Source organism: Hemitrygon akajei, chromosome 14 (genome assembly GCF_048418815.1).
Source record: "Hemitrygon akajei chromosome 14, sHemAka1.3, whole genome shotgun sequence".
NCBI classification, from domain to species: Eukaryota; Metazoa; Chordata; class Chondrichthyes; order Myliobatiformes; family Dasyatidae; genus Hemitrygon; species Hemitrygon akajei.
This window is the reverse complement of record NC_133137.1, coordinates 65,158,998-65,177,970: the sequence shown is the minus strand read 5'-3', so window position 1 is coordinate 65,177,970 and position 18,973 is coordinate 65,158,998. Positions and strand designations below refer to the sequence as shown.

The window sequence follows — 18,973 nt, the reverse complement described above, 5'->3', positions numbered from 1 at the left end:
TTCCACAATTTCTCCAGCAAACAGGGAGGTTACTATCATAATGGGATTTCTGAGAGGGTGTAATAAAATATCTTATCAAGTTTTTCCATCCAAACTCCCTCCATTTCTGTGAACTGGTACACTTCCATTGATATCTCCATATTGTTGTCCATTCTTCCTCAGATATAATTATCCCTCCTTCCTTCTGCCATTTTATTTTAATGTATGAAGTTGAATGTGTTTTAAGATTTGACAACCCCTTATACATGCTAGAAATGATTCTACTACCATTATCTCAATTACATGCTTTTCTAAAGAGCTCTATCAAGCATGTATTTGCCTTGGTTACATTTTTAAAAGTCTTATTAACATATTGTCACATCTGTAAATACTGATAAAAATCTTGTTTTTCTAATTAGTGTTTCTTTTAAGCATTTCAAAACTGAACAGTGTTCTTCTTTCATTATGTTGCAAAGAACTGTTATTCCTTTAGCTGTCCAGTCCTTAAATCTAGCATCCAATTTATTTGGTGTAAAATCAGTCATATGCACACCATTTAAGAATTGCAATATCTCCCTCTAGATTATATTCTTTTATAGTAGTTTTCCATATTTTAATAGTCAATTTCACCCATGGGTTATCAATAGTATTTATGTACCTTTGCAGGTTGTTATCAGGCAAAATTGCTTGTATGGGGATGGGAAGTACCCGCTCCTCAATGTTTTTCCATTGTGCGTCATATGATGGGTCACACCAACATATCACAGCTCTCAACTGTGCTGCAAAATAATAATCTCTAAGAGAAGGTAGGTCCCATCACCCCCTTTTCCTTTGCTAATTGCAAAGTTTTGAGACAAACTCTAGGCCTTTTACCCTGCCAAATATACCTTGATAGCATCTTGTTCCATTCATTGATTTTGATTAATTTCTATTGGTAGGGTTTGAAAGAGATATAACAGTCTGGGCAGTATATTCATTTTAATAGACTCAATCCTTGAACTGAGACTGAAAAAAGGAATCAGGTTCCATCTTGCCACATCTTCCTTAATTTTTTTATATAAAGGCTGATAATTACACTCTGATAATTTTGCCAAATATTTTGGCATAATGATGTCCAAATATTTGAAAGACTCTGTGTGCCATGCCCAGGGGTATCGACTTTCAATTTCTCTTGGTGGGCTATAGTAATATGAAAGTAATTGGGTTTTATCTATATTGATCTTGTATCCTGATAATTGACCATATTGTTCAAAGGATTGCATCAATTTAGGTAAAGAGTATATTGGTTGCCCTAGATAGATCAAAATGTCATCCGCACAACAAGCCAATTTATGCTCTGTCCCCTTAATAGTAATTCCCCTGATATCTTCATTTTGTCTGATGTATTGAGCTAATGGTTCCAGATATAACACGAAGAGTAGTGGTGACCATGCACAACCCTGTGTCATGCCCCTTTCTAGGGTAAGACTATTTGTTAAATATCCATTGATTTTAATCCTAGCAGTAGGATTGTCATATAGTGTCTGTATTGTTTTAATAATTGTGTCTTGGAAACCAAATCTATGTAAAACTCTGTAAAGAAAATTCCAATTAACCAAATCAAATGCTTTTTCAGCGTCCACGCTTATCACTATTGCTTTGATTTTTTTTTTGTATATGATCCATAATGTGAAGTGTCCTTTGTATATTGTCTTGAGTCTGGCATTGTTGTATAAAACCTGTCTGATCATTACGTATCAGTATGGATAGAAACTCCTCTAATCATTTGGCCATGATGGAGGTAAATAACCTATAATCTACATTAAGAACGGATATTGGTTTAAATGACCCGCATTCCATTTTATCCTTGCCTTCTTTCGGTATAGCTGAGATTATCGCTTCCTTCCAACTGGGTGGCATTTGTGCCTTTTTTAGAGCCCAGTTCAGTGTGGGGAGTAAAACAGGAATTAACTCATTTTTAAATTATTTGTACCACTCTACCGTATACCCATCTGATCCTGGTGACTTGCTTAATGTAAGCCTACTAATTGCAGCTTTTAATTCAACTTAAGTTATGTCAGCAGTCATCCTTCTATTTTATTCTTCGCTTAAAGTGGGTAACTCTAGAGAATTCAAGAAGGTGTCAATTTGGGTTATGCTTCCCCCGGAACTTTGGATTATAGCGTTTTGTAAAACACTTCAAAAGCTTCTTGAATTTCACTTAGCTTATTTTTTATCATTTTCGTTCTTGGGTCCCTAATTCTATGAATTGTATTTTCTGCTATCTTTTTTTTCAATTTCCACGCCAGTATTTTCATAGATTTCGATCCACTTTCATAATGTCTCTGTTTCAGAAACATTAAGTTTTTCCTGATTTCTTGTGTAGCCAAATTATTTATTTCATTCCTAATTCTTTTAATTTCCCCTAATGTATCCTATGCCAAATTCAATTTGTGTTTTTCTCTAGTTCCTTCAACCTATTTTGTAATTCCTCTAATATTTTATTCCTTATTTTTTTCTTATATGAAGATATCGCTATAATTTTCCCTCTTAAGACCACTTTCAGAGTATCCCATAAAATGGGAGGTGAAACCTCTCCATTATCATTAAATTCTAAGTAGAGACCAATTTCTTTTTTAATTTGTTCCTTAAAGTACAGATCATTGAGTAGACTTGAATTTAGTTTCCAAATAGTATTCTTTGGTTGTAGGTCAAAATCAACAGATAAATATATAGGTGCATGGTCACTTACATCTATTGTCCCAATTCCACAGGTCTTTAGTTTGTCTTTGTCTTTTCCAAATGTTATAAAATAGTCTATTCTTGTATATACAGCATGTGGAGCAGAATAATGAGTGTAATCCCTGCTGTCAGGGAAAAGGTCCCTCCATATATCAATTAAACCAACATCCTCAAAAAGTGTAGTAACTCTCTTATGTAAAGATTTTGTTTCATAGGTTTTTCTACCAATTTTTTAAAAATCTTTGTCTGGAATAATACTGAAGCTGTTTATTATATTTTAGAATTTTGTTTTGCTTTTGAGAATTTCAACTGAGATTGTATTTGCCATTGATGTTATTAAATAAGTCCTTTAACAATTAAATATTGCATCAGCAATCTGCTTTCAGAAAGGCATAATTCTGTCGCTGTGTTGTCATGGTGATAGAGCAGGAAGGTCTCCCAGGAGACTTTGACTTAAAGCATTTCAAATTGCCTAGTTTGATCAGTGCCTTAGCGTGGGATGGCTTCAGATGATTAAAAGTGTATACTTGGAATTCAGACATGAAATGGTTTTGCTAAATGCTGTGTACAGTGGCTGTTGTGGATTCTACTCCTGACTCATAGAATCACTGGAGATACAGAAACAGGTCCCATTTTGCCAGAATCCTGACTACGTGCCATCCATCCTCACTAATTCTGTATTTTCTGCTTCAAAACTGTTTCATTGGAGTCAATAGGTTCATACAGCATTTTGGAAGTAGAATAGAATACGGGCAGCTCACAGGCTACATCGGGATTCTGTTCCTGAGAACTGTTGATTAACTCAAACTATTCACAAATTGGAAATGAACAAAGGTGGTATGTGGGAGATGATCACAAAAGGGTTATGATGGGAGAGTGAGCAGGTGCAGGAAGAGAAGCTGTAAGTGGAACTAGCAGCCGGCCTCACCGGCTCAGTGAGTGAAAAAGTGAATGTTTTCATTTTAATCCTGCCTGTGATACTCAGGTTGGGGGATGGGTAGTAGGGTGAGGGGCAGTGGCGAAGGCACATGGAAGTGTCCCATTCCCACTCAACAGAACATTCCTGCAATACCCAACATATCAATCCCCATCCATTCTGATGGCTTCTCATATGCTCAATCGTATGTATAGGTGTCCATATATCTGACAGGTGACTGGGGAGCACCTGGTGTATGTAACCACTACCTTAGTAATAGTGAAGTACTTCTATTTGTAGACATTTTCAGCCACGAAACTTGCAGTATTTTACTAAATACTTGTATTCTGTACACCATGCAGAAAGTTGTTTTCTGGTATTGGAATGCTCTTGCTTTATTAATTCAGATAAAATGAAATAAACTTGCTTAATTATTATGGACACAAGATGCATAATCTTTAAAACAATGGCTGCATATTTATCTATTGTCGAGATCAGTGGAAAGTAACCAAAATTCCTTATCCAAAATGAAATTAGTTTATTGTTGTCACATATACTGAGGTACAGTGATCAACTTTGGTTTGCATGTCAACCATTTAGATCACAAAACTGCAGTGAGGTAGTGCAAGGGAAAACAATAAGAGTGCAGAATAAGGTGTTACAGATACAAGGGAAGTACATTGACACCAAGGTGCAAGGTCATAAGATTGTAAGGTCAAGTGTTCATCGTGTTGTACAAGGGAACTATTCACTACCCTTACAGCAACAGGATAGAGGTTTTCCTTCAGCCTGGTGGCAGGTGCTATCAAGCCAGTAATCGGAGATCAGATGAACTTGACCCAAAAATTGCATTATGTAATGAAAATTTCAAAGCATGGATAGTGGTACTCTTCAAAGTCAAAATGATATGGGAATGTATAGGTGGTAGGGCTTCCTTGTCCATCTTGGTAGCACAGGTCAAAGATTGGAAGGTATTATCGGATATCACGAACAAGTAACTGTGGTACAGTTTTGTAGAAAGTACATACTACAGTCATTTTACAACAGTAATGAAATGAATAAATGTTTTGGGTGGCAAATAAGCCAGTCAAATGACTGTTTTGTCCTGAAATGTGCAGAATTATTTCAATGCTTTTGGAGTTGTGGGCCATGCTAGGCAAAGAACACCTGCATTGATGTCTTTGGGCTCAATGATACCAAGAATAACCACTATCTTTAGTGAGGCATGAGTCCAATCATTGGAGTGTCTTCCACTTGATGGACAATAACTTTAATTTTGCTCAGCCCCTGAGAGTGCACTTGTATTGATGCCATGGTCATTGGTCAGTGTGGACATGATCTGCCTCAGTACCTTTTATTTTGAAAATTAAAATGTATACTCTCTGTAAAAAAGATTAGCATGCTGCTGCTTAATTTCGTTCAGCTGAGAAAGTTCTAACATATGGGCATGTGGTATTTTGAACAAGATAATTTTTTTGACAGCAGCTGTTGCCACATAATTTTTTTTAACCTGAGGTTATTGTAATTGGAGACATCCTCTGAATGATATCTGAATAATAAACTGCACATAGGTCCACACTGCAACATACACAAAATGCTGGAGGATCTCAGCAGGCCAGACAGCATCTATGGAAAAGAGTAAACAATTGCTGCTTTGGGCTGAAATCTTTCAAATTTTCTTGTCATTATCAGAATATGTGTATTATTTAGTACCTCATTTACAGTCATCCTTTATTTTGAATTATTTTCTAACTAGAAGAACTGTATGGTCTGAACTATGAACATTAATTTAGTCAAAATAGTAAAGCTTATACTACAATGTAAATTTTTATAAATTTCAAACTTTTGAAAGTGACAGGTTTTGGTAGCATTTGTGATTCTGTTGTGTGGAGAATGAAGAGTGGCATGGTTAGCAATTATTCTTGAAATGACAGTTTCACTTCTGCTCTGGTGTTAACCAGAGGAAGTTAACCCACTGTTTCTGCCAACTCTACAAAGCATGGGAGACACAAGCCATAGATGCAGGAATCTAGAAGAACAAAAGAAATCTGCTGGAGGAACTCTGTGAGTTGAGCAACATCTGTAGGAGGAAACAAATTGTCAATACAGGATTTTGATCTAAAACGTGGACAATTCCTTAGCAACACCCACAAAAGCACACCTTTGGCTTAGCCCTAAACCTTAACTTTTTATTGTCCTCCATAGATGCTGCCTGCCTTGCTGAGTTCCTCCAACATTTTTCGTATGTGTTGCTCAGGATTTCCAGCATTTGCAGAATTTCTTGTGGTTGTGGGCAATTCCTTTCCTGCCACATAGTTTTAGCAAATTGCTTGTTACTATTCTCAAAACACTATTTACTTTAGTCCTTTGTCCCATTTTTTTTCATTATCCTGTGAATGATGTGTTGAAATTTATTATGCATGAAAATTGGCTCATTTCAATAATAATTTGTATTTGAAAATTGTCTAAAATATCACTTTTTCCCATTTAGTTTGGTACAATTACAGATTTTTGATAAATTTAGTTGGTGTATTTGCAGATCAATGATATAAATTCTCCTTTGATAGGTGGTACCGTGCTGTGGAAGATGTTATCCTACCCACCAACCAGAAGAGCTCTTATAGTTGGATGTGGAATGCAACTCTTTCAGCAACTCTCTGGTATCAACACAGTCATGTATGTATCCAATTATCTCCAGGTATTTTGCTAACTTTATTTTAATTTATTCTCTAATATTTCAGTTAATAATTAGGAATTACATTTTCTTTCATGTCTGTCAAAAAAAATGCTATGGATGTGTCATGGCTGATTTTGAAATATTAAGCAAAATGTTAATGTCCTTGACTGTATTATGTAGAATTGTTTTGATGATTTAATTGAGCACTTTAAAACAGGACTAAATTGCTGAAGTACCAACGTCAAAAAAAAATCAAGGAACTGTGGTTGAAATGTTCAAAATTGCTGTACAGGCAGTCCCTGAGTTACAAACGTCTGACTTGCATACAACTCATACTTACGGACGGCCTGCCATAAAGCCTATTATACTGAAAATTCAAGTTAAATAAAATTGTTGGTAATAATGAACGCATACACTACATTGTGATGTACCTGTTCCGACTTACGTACAAATCCATCTTAAAGACGGACTTAGGAACGGAACTTGTTTGTAACCTGGGGACTGCCTGTACTCCAGAAATGTGCTATTTGCTTTATCAAGTCTCTCTGTAGGAACCACACATCTATTCTCTATCTGCATTGTATTCTGTATTGCATGTTTATTATGGTAACTAGTCACATGAGTGGGAGAGTGGTAGAAACAAAGGGAATAAGTTGTGTCTTCATGCTTTCTTTTAGGCAGTTTATAGCTTGGGACCAATGGATGTCATTATCTTTTGCTGACAGCTCAATTATGTTTAGCCTACACTTGGGTATGCTTAAATTTCATTGCTTCAGAACTTCATATTTGTTAATTGCGAATAAGGAATCAAATACATATGCTTGACTTTTGGAGCCCTTATTGATGCTGAGGGCATGTCATAAAAGTGTAACGAATCTGTAGGGTCACTGGCAGTGACAAATGTTTGATTTGGCCGCTACACTCTCCTTTTCTCTTCTAATCACGTAGTTACACATTTTGCTGTTACTGCTCCAGGACAGGTAACATTTAATTCAAAACAAGAAGGGAACCAAGGATAATTCTGGAAACTATAGACTGCTAAGTCTCAAGTCAGTGGCAGGAAAGTTACTGGAGCGAATTTTTTGGGATAGGGTTTGAGCACTATTATAGGGTTTGAGCCTAATTTAGGAGAGCCAGCATGGCTTTGTGCCAAACAGGTTGTGTATTATAAAATTGATTGAGTCTTTTGACAAGGTGACAAGAGTGATTGATGAAGGTAGAGCTGTAGATGTTGTCTACATGGATTTTAGTAAGGTGTTTGACAAAGTTCCTCATAGGAGGCTTATCCAGAAGATTAAGAGGCATGGTGAATTGGCCATTTGGATTCGGAACTGGCTTGCCCATGGTACACAGAGGGTATGGTCAAAGGGACTTATTCCAGCTATGATTTAGTGGTGTTCTGCAGGGATCTCTACAGGGATATCTGCTCTTTGTGATGAATATAAATGACCTAGATGAAAATATAGATGGGTAGGTTACTAAGTTTGTAGATGATATGAAGATTGGTGTTGTGAGTAGGGTAGATGACTGACAAAAAATACAGAGGGATGAAGATCAGCTGGTAGAAAAATAGCAGATGTGAAGTGTTGCACCCTGGTAGGTCAAATGTAATGAGACAGGACACTTTTATGGGCAAGGTCCTTAACAGTACTGATTAGCAGAGGGATCTTGGGGTCGACGTTCATAGTTCCCTGAAAGTGGTCAAAGAAGGTACCGAGTTCAAAGGTCAAAAAATTATGTTGCAGCTTTATAAAACCCTGTAGTTAGGCCATATCTGAAGTAGTGCATTAAGTTCTGGTCACCCCATTATAAGAAGGATGTCGAGGCTTTGCAGAGAGTGCAGAAGAGGTTTAACAGTATGGTGTCTAGATTAGAAAGTATGTGCTATAACGGAAGGTTGGACAAATTTTGTTTTGTTTTCTCTGGACTGGTGGAGGCTGGGGGAAGATCTGATGGGTTTATAAGATTATGAGAGACACAGAATCTTTTTTCCCAGGGTTGAAATTGTCTAAAACCTGAGGGTATGCACTTAAAGTGAGACGGGATAATTTCAAAGGAGGTGTGAGGAGAATTTTTTTTCTTAGAGGTGTTGGGTCCCTGGATGCATTGCTTGGGGTAGTGGTAAAGGCAGAGACGTTAGGAACTTTTAAGCAACAGATGTTTAGATCGGCATATCATTGTGGGCCGAAGGGTCTGTTCCTGTGCTGTACTGTTCTGTGTTCTAAAACAGCAAGTCTACTTTGAAAGAATTTTGTGGTAAAGTCAGATACAATGCTTCAGCGTACTTCTGGCTAAGTCTGTTATTTTAAGAATATTGTTTAAAGATATATATTGCCCATTTCAAACAAACACATTGTTTGATAAGAATCGAAATAAGATTTCCTATCACTTATAAATGTTGTTTTTCAGCAAAAGTATAGTGCAATACATAAAGATATTATAAATTGCAATCAGAAATATAGACATATAAACCATGAAGTAAGTAGTGGAATGAGAAGAGGGAATGTCCTGGGTGGTAGGGGGTCCTTATGATGGATCTGTCTTTTAAAAGATGTCCTTAATGGTGTGGAAGCTGGTGCGCATGATAGAGCCAGCTGAGTTTATAACCCTCTGCAGCTTTTTCCAATCCTTTGTAGTGGCCCTTCCATAGCAGATGGTGATGCAACTTGTCAGAATGCTCTACACAGTAAATCTGTAGAAATTTGCTAGCCTTTGGTGACATACTAAATCTCCTCAAAGTCCTAATGAAATATAGCCACTGGTGTGCCCCCTTCAGAATTGCATTAATATGTTGGGCCCAGGATAGATCTTCAGAGATGTCGACACAAGAACTTGAAACAGCTCACCCTTTCCACTGCCGATCCCTCAATGAGCACAGGTGTGTATTTTCCTGACTTTCCCTTCCTGTAGTCCATAATCAAGTTTCTTGATCTCGTTGATGTTAAATGCACGGATGTGTTCTGCGACGACTCAACCAGCCAATCTATCACTTTCCTGTACACCTTGTCACCATCTAAGATGCAGCCCTCAACAGTTGTGTCATTGGTGAATTTATAGATGGCATTTGTGCGGTGCCTAACCACATAGTCATAGCCATAGAGAAAAAAGATCAGCAGTTTCAGTATGCTGCTTTGAGTGCCAGGGTTAATTGTCTGCAAGGAAATGTTATTTCCAATCTGCATTGATTATGGTCAAGGGAGCTGCAGGATTATTTGAAAATAGTACCATGGTCGGCATAGACATTGTAGGCCAAAAGGCCTGTTCCTGTGTTGGACTGTTTTATGTCTACAATCTGTACATAATGCAGTAATTCTTTACAAACTTCTTAAAGCTGAAACACAGCCTTGTTAAAATGATTTGCAGGTGAGATTGTCTAATAAAGACATTTTTATTAACAAGATTTAATTATATTTAATTTACATTTTTATAACTATACATTATCAGTTAAATATTTCATATCTTGTATACCCTGCTTTCTTGTTCATTTTAATGATTGTCAGTGTAATATTTGATTGGACTGGTGCTGTGACATGATATCATGACATCCTTTCCCTCTACTTTTTTTTGTGTATATATGTTAAAGAAAGTGGGATATCAGAAGAGGTGTCTTTTTGTGTGGAGCTCCCAAGGGAATCATTAGATTCTTCCATTTTTGCATTATAATGCTGCCTTTAAAATAACAGATACACAACACACTAGTCAGCAATAATAAACCTGATTGTGATTTATCAACGGCTGATGCATGTGCTCTTTCTCTGAAACAGATCTTTAGATATTGGAGACTTGGTAGGAGTTCTGGATGGCTAACGGTGTGGATAACTTGAACTTGTGTGAGCACTTTGGGAAATGTTTGGGCACTCCTCAGTGGAATGAGTCGACAGAAATGCAGATTTACTGTGGTCCAAATTGCAGATTGTCATAATTGGAATAAGTATTATTGTCACCTATACCAAAGTATAGTGAAAAACTTGTTTTGCATTTCATTCTTACTGATCAATTCATTACACAGTGCATTGAGGTTGCACAAGGCAAAACAACAGCAGAATGAAATATAATAACTATAGAGAAAAGCAAAGTGCAATGCAGATTGACAATAAGGTGCAAGATCATACTGAGGTAGACTGTCAGGAATCCAACAGCAGGATAGAAGCTATTCTTGAGTCTGGTGGTACGTGCTTTCAAGCTTTTATACAGCCTCCGATCCCAAAACAAACAACTGATCATGCTGTGTGTAATAACTGGATGCTCCCATGAATATTTTTTTTCTCTATCAGGTACCAACCTCTGGTCTGGATGTGCAATTCTGTTTTAGGATCAGAAAGATAAGGTCCATAACAGCATAAAGACTGGACTTGCCTAGGACTCCATGGAAAATGAAGTGTGGTTCATTTATCATATAATTGATTTTACAAGATCTTGGCATAGAGTGACCCATCTTCTGAGGAGGAATTGATGCTCATCTGACTTCATGTGATCACTTGAAATAAGGAATTGAGAAATAGAGAATAGAGCAAATAGAGAATGGAGATGGATTTCTCAGTTTTCCTTTCCATCAAATGTGTTCAGACAACAATCTGGGCAATAAGCCAAACATCTGAAGCATTTTCAGTAAAGCTTCCCAATCATAGCTCTCATTTCAGAACACAGAAGACACCCCCTCCTGTAAGCATCCCTTCCTGCCTGATATACTGCCCACTTTCTGTTGTTGTGGCTCTCTATGCAGTATGCCCTTTTACACCTTCCCTTGAATTGCCAATTCACTAGTGCCTGGCTTATGGCACGTTGGTCTTGGAGGAATACAAAATTCTGCAAACACAATGAAAAGAGGAAACATTTTAACAATACTGCCATAACTTGCCAGTTCACCAGTTTACCAGACATGACTCCTTTTCACATTTGCCTGGCCATTGAGTTCTCATTACATAGTTGGCATTCTGCCGATGAAAGCACAGTGTATAAATGACCCCATTTTTCTTAAATTGATGTAATAATCTCTCATATCCTAGAATGTTTACTCTGCATTAAGTGAGTGCTAATGTGCTTAACCAAGCCAAATGTAGTGAAACAAATGTGTTCTGCCTTCCTCCTCTGGTCTCCACTTCTGCTCCTGTTCTGTTGATGGTTGGTTTGGGACTGCTGACTGTGTGTGGATGGTTCCCTTTATTGGCTTCCTTCATAAGAAACAAAATCGTGCTGCATACCTGGTTACTTTGGGGAAAATAGCCAGTGTGCGTGCAGTTTTATGTAGACAGAAATAATTTTAAAAATGGATTAAGCAACAATAAGGGAACCTAGATATGTAAACACAAAATACTGTGCAGATGTTGGGGTCAAAGCAACATGCACAACACACTGGAGGAACTCAGCAGATCAGGCAGCATCCATGGAAATGAACAGTCATATACCGTCTGGGTAGTCTCCAGCCCCTTGGCATGAACATTGAATTCTCCAGCTTCCGGTAATTCCCTCCCTCTCCCTTCCCCTATCCCAGTTTCACTGTGCCTCCTCTTCCAGCTGCCTATGACCTCTTTCATGGTTCTGCCTCCTTCTACTAGCCATAGTGCTTTTGCCTTACATTCCTTCTTCACCTTTCTTGCCTATCCCCTCCCCCACCCCTTGATCTTTCCCCTTACTGGTATTTCACCTGGCACCTACCAGCCTTCTCCTTCCCACCCTCCCGCACCTTCTTTATAGGGCCCCTGCCCCCTCCCTCTTCAGTCCTGACAAAGGGTCTCGGCCCGAAACGTTGACTGCTCGTTTCCACGGATGCTGCCCGACCTGCTGAGTTCCTCCAGCGTGTTGTAACCTAGATATGTGCCTGGCATGGAGGTTTATAGCTCCCTCCAGTGTGTCTTTGAGGGGAGCTTCTTTTGCCCCTGTATCAGTGCAGATCATCTCTGTCACCTTGGTGATACCTTAAGCTCTTGAACAACACCCTCACTCGCTTTCCCCAGTTCGTATTCCTCCCACTAGATTCAAGTGCTTGTCTGTGAATGATCAAGATTAACAAAAAGTCGCCAAATGGTATACAAATATTGCTGGTTCTGTGCATGAATGGGTATTTATGTTAATGCTGTTAGTACAACTGGGATATAAGAGGAGAGCACATGCTTTAAAGCCTTTGTGTGTGTTTGTAGGTGACATTGCTCCATATTTTCGGTTGTTACAGTTGATGACCAGCTCTTCTTGCTGTCCTCAAAATTTCCACATGGTGCATAGTACCTCCCTTTTAACATTGATTTGATTTTAAAGCATTCAGAATATGGTCTGTAATAGGGGAGGAACTTCTACCTCTATGCCTTACTTTTTTGTTTATCTCTTTTGTGAATGTGGATTTCATCAGCAGATGAGCTGGGGCATAAACAAAGTTGAGTAATGTTTGAAAGGTGCAAGTTTATTTTAAATCAGTTTAAGAATTTGCCTGTCATGTGGCTTCATCCACTTGCAAATACAATCAAGATTATGACTACCTTTTGTGAAGTAGTGTGTGGACACCATTTTCATGGTTGAAGGATATATTAGAATGCTAACATAATGTAAGTGTACAGCATTCAATATTGTGATATTTCAAAGAGGTAATGTAAGAAGAAAAATCGTGTTCACAGATTACTGAATTGTTTTGTAGAGGAGAACTAATTGGTTGTTTTAGTAAAAGATATTTAAAGATGTATTTGATTATCATGCAGTTTCTGTTTGCTCTGCTCTCCAAATCTCACACTTTGCTGTGCTTCTTCTTTGTGTGATTACAGTAAATATTATTAGTAGCCTTAAAGATAAAATATTGACCATGTCAATATTGTAACTAAATAATACATTGACATCTGGTACTGAGATTTAGTTTCCACTTGTTTTGTAGCCTAAGGTAGAAGCAAACAATTTTTACCTGAAAGAAGACTAAGTGGAATACAACTATGGAAAAATGTAGTGTCTGTCAAAACTTAAAGAAAGTGCTAACACTTTAATTTTACTATCAACAACAAGTACAAAAGCTGGATGGACTCAGCAGGTCGGGCAGCATCCGCTGATTTCAACGGATGCTGCCCGACCTGCTGAGTTCATCCAGCTTTTGTACGTGTTGATTTGACCACAGCATCTGCAGTGTACTTTGTGTTTAATTTTACTATAACTTCTGTTTGTTCTCTTTTTATCCCACCACCTTTTTTGTTCATTGCTTTTAAATTAGAAGTTTTGCTTGCAAGTTTCAAAGGATCCACAGTTAAAATATTAATCTGTGTGTTGTTCCCTTACATTAAATGATACAGCCATTTTCCCAATCTTTCCGTTTTTTGTGTGGATAAAACGGATATTTGGATGCTGTTAATACACTTGGCCTGATAAATTGCCTGCTCTTGTCAAAATTCAACATTTAACAAAAAAATGGTGTCAAGAAGTTTCTGGTAAATTTCAAAATGCGGTAAAACTGATTTTTAATCCAGCATCTGATCATTCAGAAATCCTGATAATTTGGCACCTGGTTTACACATCCAGCCTGAGTGTGAGCCAGCTATTGAGAGTGCAAGGTGAGTCTGTGGCCATGGCCAGGTTGCAGACTTGGATGGGTATGAGGTAGGAACCTACATTGCATCACTAGTGGTCAGGAAGTTGTTGTTTTGCAGCTGATGCAAGGATCTCAAACTGGTGAGATCCCCATTGAGATGGTGGAAGTTCCAGAGAATTTTGTGCTAGATGTAGAGGCTAGTGGGGTGGTAGATGAGGACAAGAGGAACCCTATGCCTGGTGTGGTGGCAGGAGGATTGGGTGAGGGGCAGATGTGTGTGAAGTGGAAGATGTGCGGGTGAGGGCAGCATTGATCGTGGAGGAAGGAAAGCCCCCTTTTGTTTGAAGAAGGAGGACATCTCATCAGTTCTGGAATGAAAAGCCTCATCCTGAGAATTGATGCTGAAGCGATGGAGGCACTGGGAGAAGGGAATGGCATTTTTACAAGTGACAGGGTGGGAAGAGGTGTAGTCCAGATAGTTGTGAGAATCAGTGGGTTTATAAAAGATATCAGTAGATAGACTGTCTTCAGAGAAAGGGGAGGGAGGTGTTGGAAATGGAACAAGTAAATTTGAGGGCAGGGTAGAAGTTGGAGGCAAAGTTGGTGAAGTCAATGAGCTCAGCATGGGTGTAGAAAGCAACACCAATGCAGTCGTCGATGTAGCATAGAATGAGTTGGAGAGCAATACCAGTATAGGTTTGGAGCATGGACTGTTCGAAGTAGCCAACAAAGAGGAAGGCATAGCTGTGATCCATGGGTGTGCCCATGGCTACACCTTTGGTTTGAAGTAAGTGGGAGGAGCCAAAGGGAGAATGATTGAAAGTGAGGACCTATTTCACCAGCTGGAGGAGAGAGGTGGTTAGTGGGGAACTGGTTGGGTCTGTTGTCCAGAAAGAAGCAGAGAGCTTTAAGACCAATCTGATACTACAGGATGGAGGTGTATAGAGACTGGACATCCATAGTGAAAATGAGACCATCGGGGCCAGGGATTGAAGTCATTGAAAAGATGAAGTGTGTGGTGTAAATTTGGTTGACATAGAAATTAGTCACTACTCCACATTGAATAGAATTATAAACTATATACAGGATCATAGTTTATAGATTAGATATAAACTATGTTCCTAATTAATGGATCCACCTCTTATTCAATCTTAGTGCAGCTTGGAGCCAAACTGAACTAATATTTACATCTCATTCTATTTTCTTTTTTTCTGAAGTTTAAACTTCTTACCTTGTGATGTGATTCCTGTTACTGAATAAGCAAAAATGAGTCCTGCACACTCATTCTGTGTGGGAATAAACAAGGAAATAAAACTTGAATCACAACAAAAGGTGCTTAGTTCAGTTATAGCTATAGTAGGTAAGGCAGCAGCAACTACAGAAGTGTTTCAGATCACGGCAAAGCCTTTTCTCTATATTTAACACAAAGCCTGGTGCAAATGGGTCTAAGTTGTAGTTATTAGAAAGTATAACATTCTTTGTACAGGTGACCATGTAGTACAGAAGGAAAACTGAATGCATTGTGATTTTGTGTAATGCAGAACTGATTTTATTTTTCTGATTAAATCTGAAGAGCAGAGTAGAGATATGTTCCTATGTGATTTCTCCCCACCCCCTGCCCCCAATCAGTACTGATGGCATATATCATAGCTGCTAGTTCATGGTGAAGGGTCACTTAAGAGATGGCTTTGGAAGGTAAATCTCAAGTGGCCAGCAACTGTATTTGAAGATGGAAGCAACTGCAGATGCTGTTACAAACTCTCCAAATCAAGCCATTGCATAGAGATTTTTCTCCAGCATTAAACCTCTTTAAAATGATCAAGTTTTACTTTCAGTGCCATTCATTTTCTTTGTTTACAATTTGCACAAATTCTTTGAGTGAAGTTTATTCAGTATCTTGGACTTTTGGTAGTGATTTGTGAATTCCATAAGGTTGAATTCCAGATGCAAAGCTCCCAGGGCTATTCAATGTAAAGCAATTGCCAAATTATTTATTTAAAATTATTTTGAGGCATTTGTTTGTTATTCCACTCCCAACAAAATTTTGACCCTATTTATTACTGTTTTTGAGTGGGACCTGTGGAATATTTTGAATGGAAATTCAACAAACAGGCTTCAAGTTCATGATCAACAGAGCAGCCATGATATTTCTACTCTGTTTGCTTCTGAGGGTGGTCTTCCTGCAGCAGGTACCTCAGTACAAAAGGCCAATTCCTCAAAATCATTAATCCAATGACAGGATAAATGGAATAACATCATTCGTTTCTCTGATGGGATATATCATTTGTGTGCCCAGTAGCAGATTACTAAAGGCCTTCAAATCTGAAATCTGAGCTCCACCCCATTAAGAGATTACTAGCTGGAAAAAAGAAGAAAAGATTCCCGATGTTCTCAAAGCCTGAAGTGTTTCTCCTCTAATTTGTGGGAATCCCTGCCCTATTCAAAGTAGGAAAGGAGAATTCCAGATGTGGTTGACAATCTCACTTGTTAGAACAAGGAAGTCCAGCACAGTATCTCTCAAACCCAATCTGTTAAGCAGCTCCTTCTCCACTTCCTTCAGAGGCTCTAGGTCATGCACTACCACTACCCCAAAAATAGAACTTGTAAATCAACCTTGGCCCCAAGAGGCGAGCTGAGAAACGATGATTGGAGCTTTCATTCTGAGCCACTGCATGCTGAATGCAGCAGATTTTGAAATAAATTATTCCTTCAGTTCATTAATCATTTCAACTGCAGTATATTTATACAATCACAATTGTTTGTTGTTACTTTGCATCAGTTAAACTGCCTTCATAGCATTTGTCTATTTTCTTACAAGGCCAAGTTGCTAGCTTGCTCAATCCAGCACGGATAGAAAGGAGCAAGGAGCTGGCCAGATTCAAACCCAAGACCATTGGCCTCAAAGTCTGGTGCTGATGTCACTTCACCACCGGCTGGCTACAGTCACAATATTTGCAGGTTTCTGCCTCAATTTTTTGGATATTCATTTCAAGAGGAAATGTAAATTTAGTTAGATCACTATTCTTTTTCAGCCAGAATTTTCAGCTCTTCTCCCCTATTTATTGGAATGGAGACAGACATACAATGCCTTGAAAAAGTATTCGGCCCCCACAACAATTTTCACATTTTACTGACTCATTTTCTAAATTTAAAATATATTGAAGTAAGATTTGAGTTAATCTACAAAACTTTGTGCATCATGTCAAATCAAAAGAAAAATTCCTTAACATCAAAAAATTTACTAAAAGTTTAAAACCAAAATTGTGGCTGAAAGAAGTATTCCACTCCTTTATAATTACCATGCTAACTTTCCTCGGGTGCAATACTGCATATTACCTGACCAACTCACCCGATTTGTTGATGTAAAATATTTTGGAAGATCACCAATTTCCATTGAATTTATAGGAATAAATAACCCTCTGTAAGGGTCAACACTACTGTAGATTTTCAACAGACAAAAACAAAATGAAGACAAAAGAGCATTCAAAACAAACCAGGGAAATGATGGAGAAGCACAAATCTGGGGAAGGGTACAAGACCATTTCAAAAGTACTGAACATACCTTGGAGCTCAGTGCAATCCATTGTGAAAAAGTGGAAAACATATGAAACCACAGCCACACTGGCTTGGCCAGGCTACCCCTCTAAGCTTAGTCTCTGGAGAAGAATGGCACTTGTAAGAGAGGCTACTGTGATGCCAACAGTCAGTGAGCTTCTGAAATCAGTGGCTGCAAATGGAGATGAAATTCATGGCTGCACAATCTCTAAGCTGCTTGCACAAATAAAGGCATTTCTGGAAGAGTGGCAAGGAAGAAATGCTGGCTACAAAGAAAGCATACCCATGCCTGTAAAGACTTTACATCATCTTCTAAGAGACATTTTGTAAAGATGTGGAAGAAGGTCTGTGGTCAGATAGACTAAAGTAGAACTTTTTGGCCTCAAGATATAGTTAGTACTGTGTGGCATAAATCAAATACTGTGCATTAGCCAGGTAATACCATCCTTTTACTGTGAAGTATGGTGGAGGTAGGTTCATGTTATGGGGATGCTTTTCAGCAGCAAGGACTGGAAATCTGATCATGATTGATGGGAAGATGAATGCTGCTAAATGCAGAGAGATCCTGGATAAAAACATGCTACCCTTTGCCAGCAAGCTTAAAACTGAGGAGGAAGTTTGTCTTTCAGCAGGACACTGATCCAAAGCACACTGCCAGAGCAGCTATGGGATTGCTTCAAATGAAGGAAATTGATATCCTTGAGTGGCCCAGTCAAAGTCTTGACCTTAACCTGATTGAACTTCTCTGCTGACCACCAATGCTCCCCAACTAACGTGGCACGGTAAGGAGGAATGGACAGATCTTACCCCATCATGTTGTGCAAAGCTAATAGATACTTATCCAAAATGACTACCGTAGATGTCGGATTATAAGCCGCTACTTTTTTCCCACATTTTGAACAGCTTTGAACACTGCGGCCTTTACTACGGTGCGGCTAATGCATGATTTTTTTTCATGCCGCCAAAAACATTTTGCCTCGTAACAGTAGACCAATAAAATTGATGAGTAGATCACAGAGGTCCAATGAAATTGTACGATAAATCAAGCGCACTTTCACAATTAAATTATTGTAAATCAGTCATTTGTACTCACCCTCATCAACATGGAAAACACTCGAAGAAAAGCATTGTGCTGCCTTTATGGCAGTTATTTAGTTTATAATATTTCCGCTTAGTAATTCATTTTCTAGTTAAAGTTAGAAGTGTTTTAACTATATTTGTTTTCTGTACTACATCGCGGGATGCTATGACGTCACACCCGGTTTCGCCGCGTCTTGTGGGATACCGGTTTGCGATAAACGGAAAGGCGGGGGCGAGCGCATTACGCGAGCGGCATTAGATCTGAGCGAACGCTGCTTTTAAGTTAAAGGCGATCAATAACTTTTCCTGGTAGGCTGCAGTATATATATTTTTTACCGGTCGTTAGGAGATATTGGAATGTTGTTCAGTAAAAAAGTATACGCAACGTATATTTAAAAGTAGCCGCGTTACAGGCACGGTTCGAAAAAAAGCATTTGCAATATGTATTTGTTTATGTTACCATATGGATTTAATTAAAAGTTAAAAAATCCTCACGTGTAATATCTTTCTGTGTAAATATCTCATATTACAACGTGGGACACCTGCG

General features: G+C 38.4%; 1 protein-coding gene across 4 annotated transcripts in view; it reads left to right on the top strand.

Annotated features, from left to right (window-relative positions):
- LOC140738647 (proton myo-inositol cotransporter-like) overlaps positions 1-18,973 on the top strand; it is a 209,156-nt gene that overhangs the window by 72,514 nt on the left and 117,669 nt on the right. For all 4 annotated transcript variants that reach the window (XM_073066268.1, XM_073066267.1, XM_073066264.1 and 1 more), the window contains exon 4: positions 6,184-6,292. In XM_073066268.1, the coding sequence (XP_072922369.1) occupies positions 6,184-6,292 (109 nt within the window). The remainder of the gene's footprint in view (positions 1-6,183; positions 6,293-18,973) is intronic.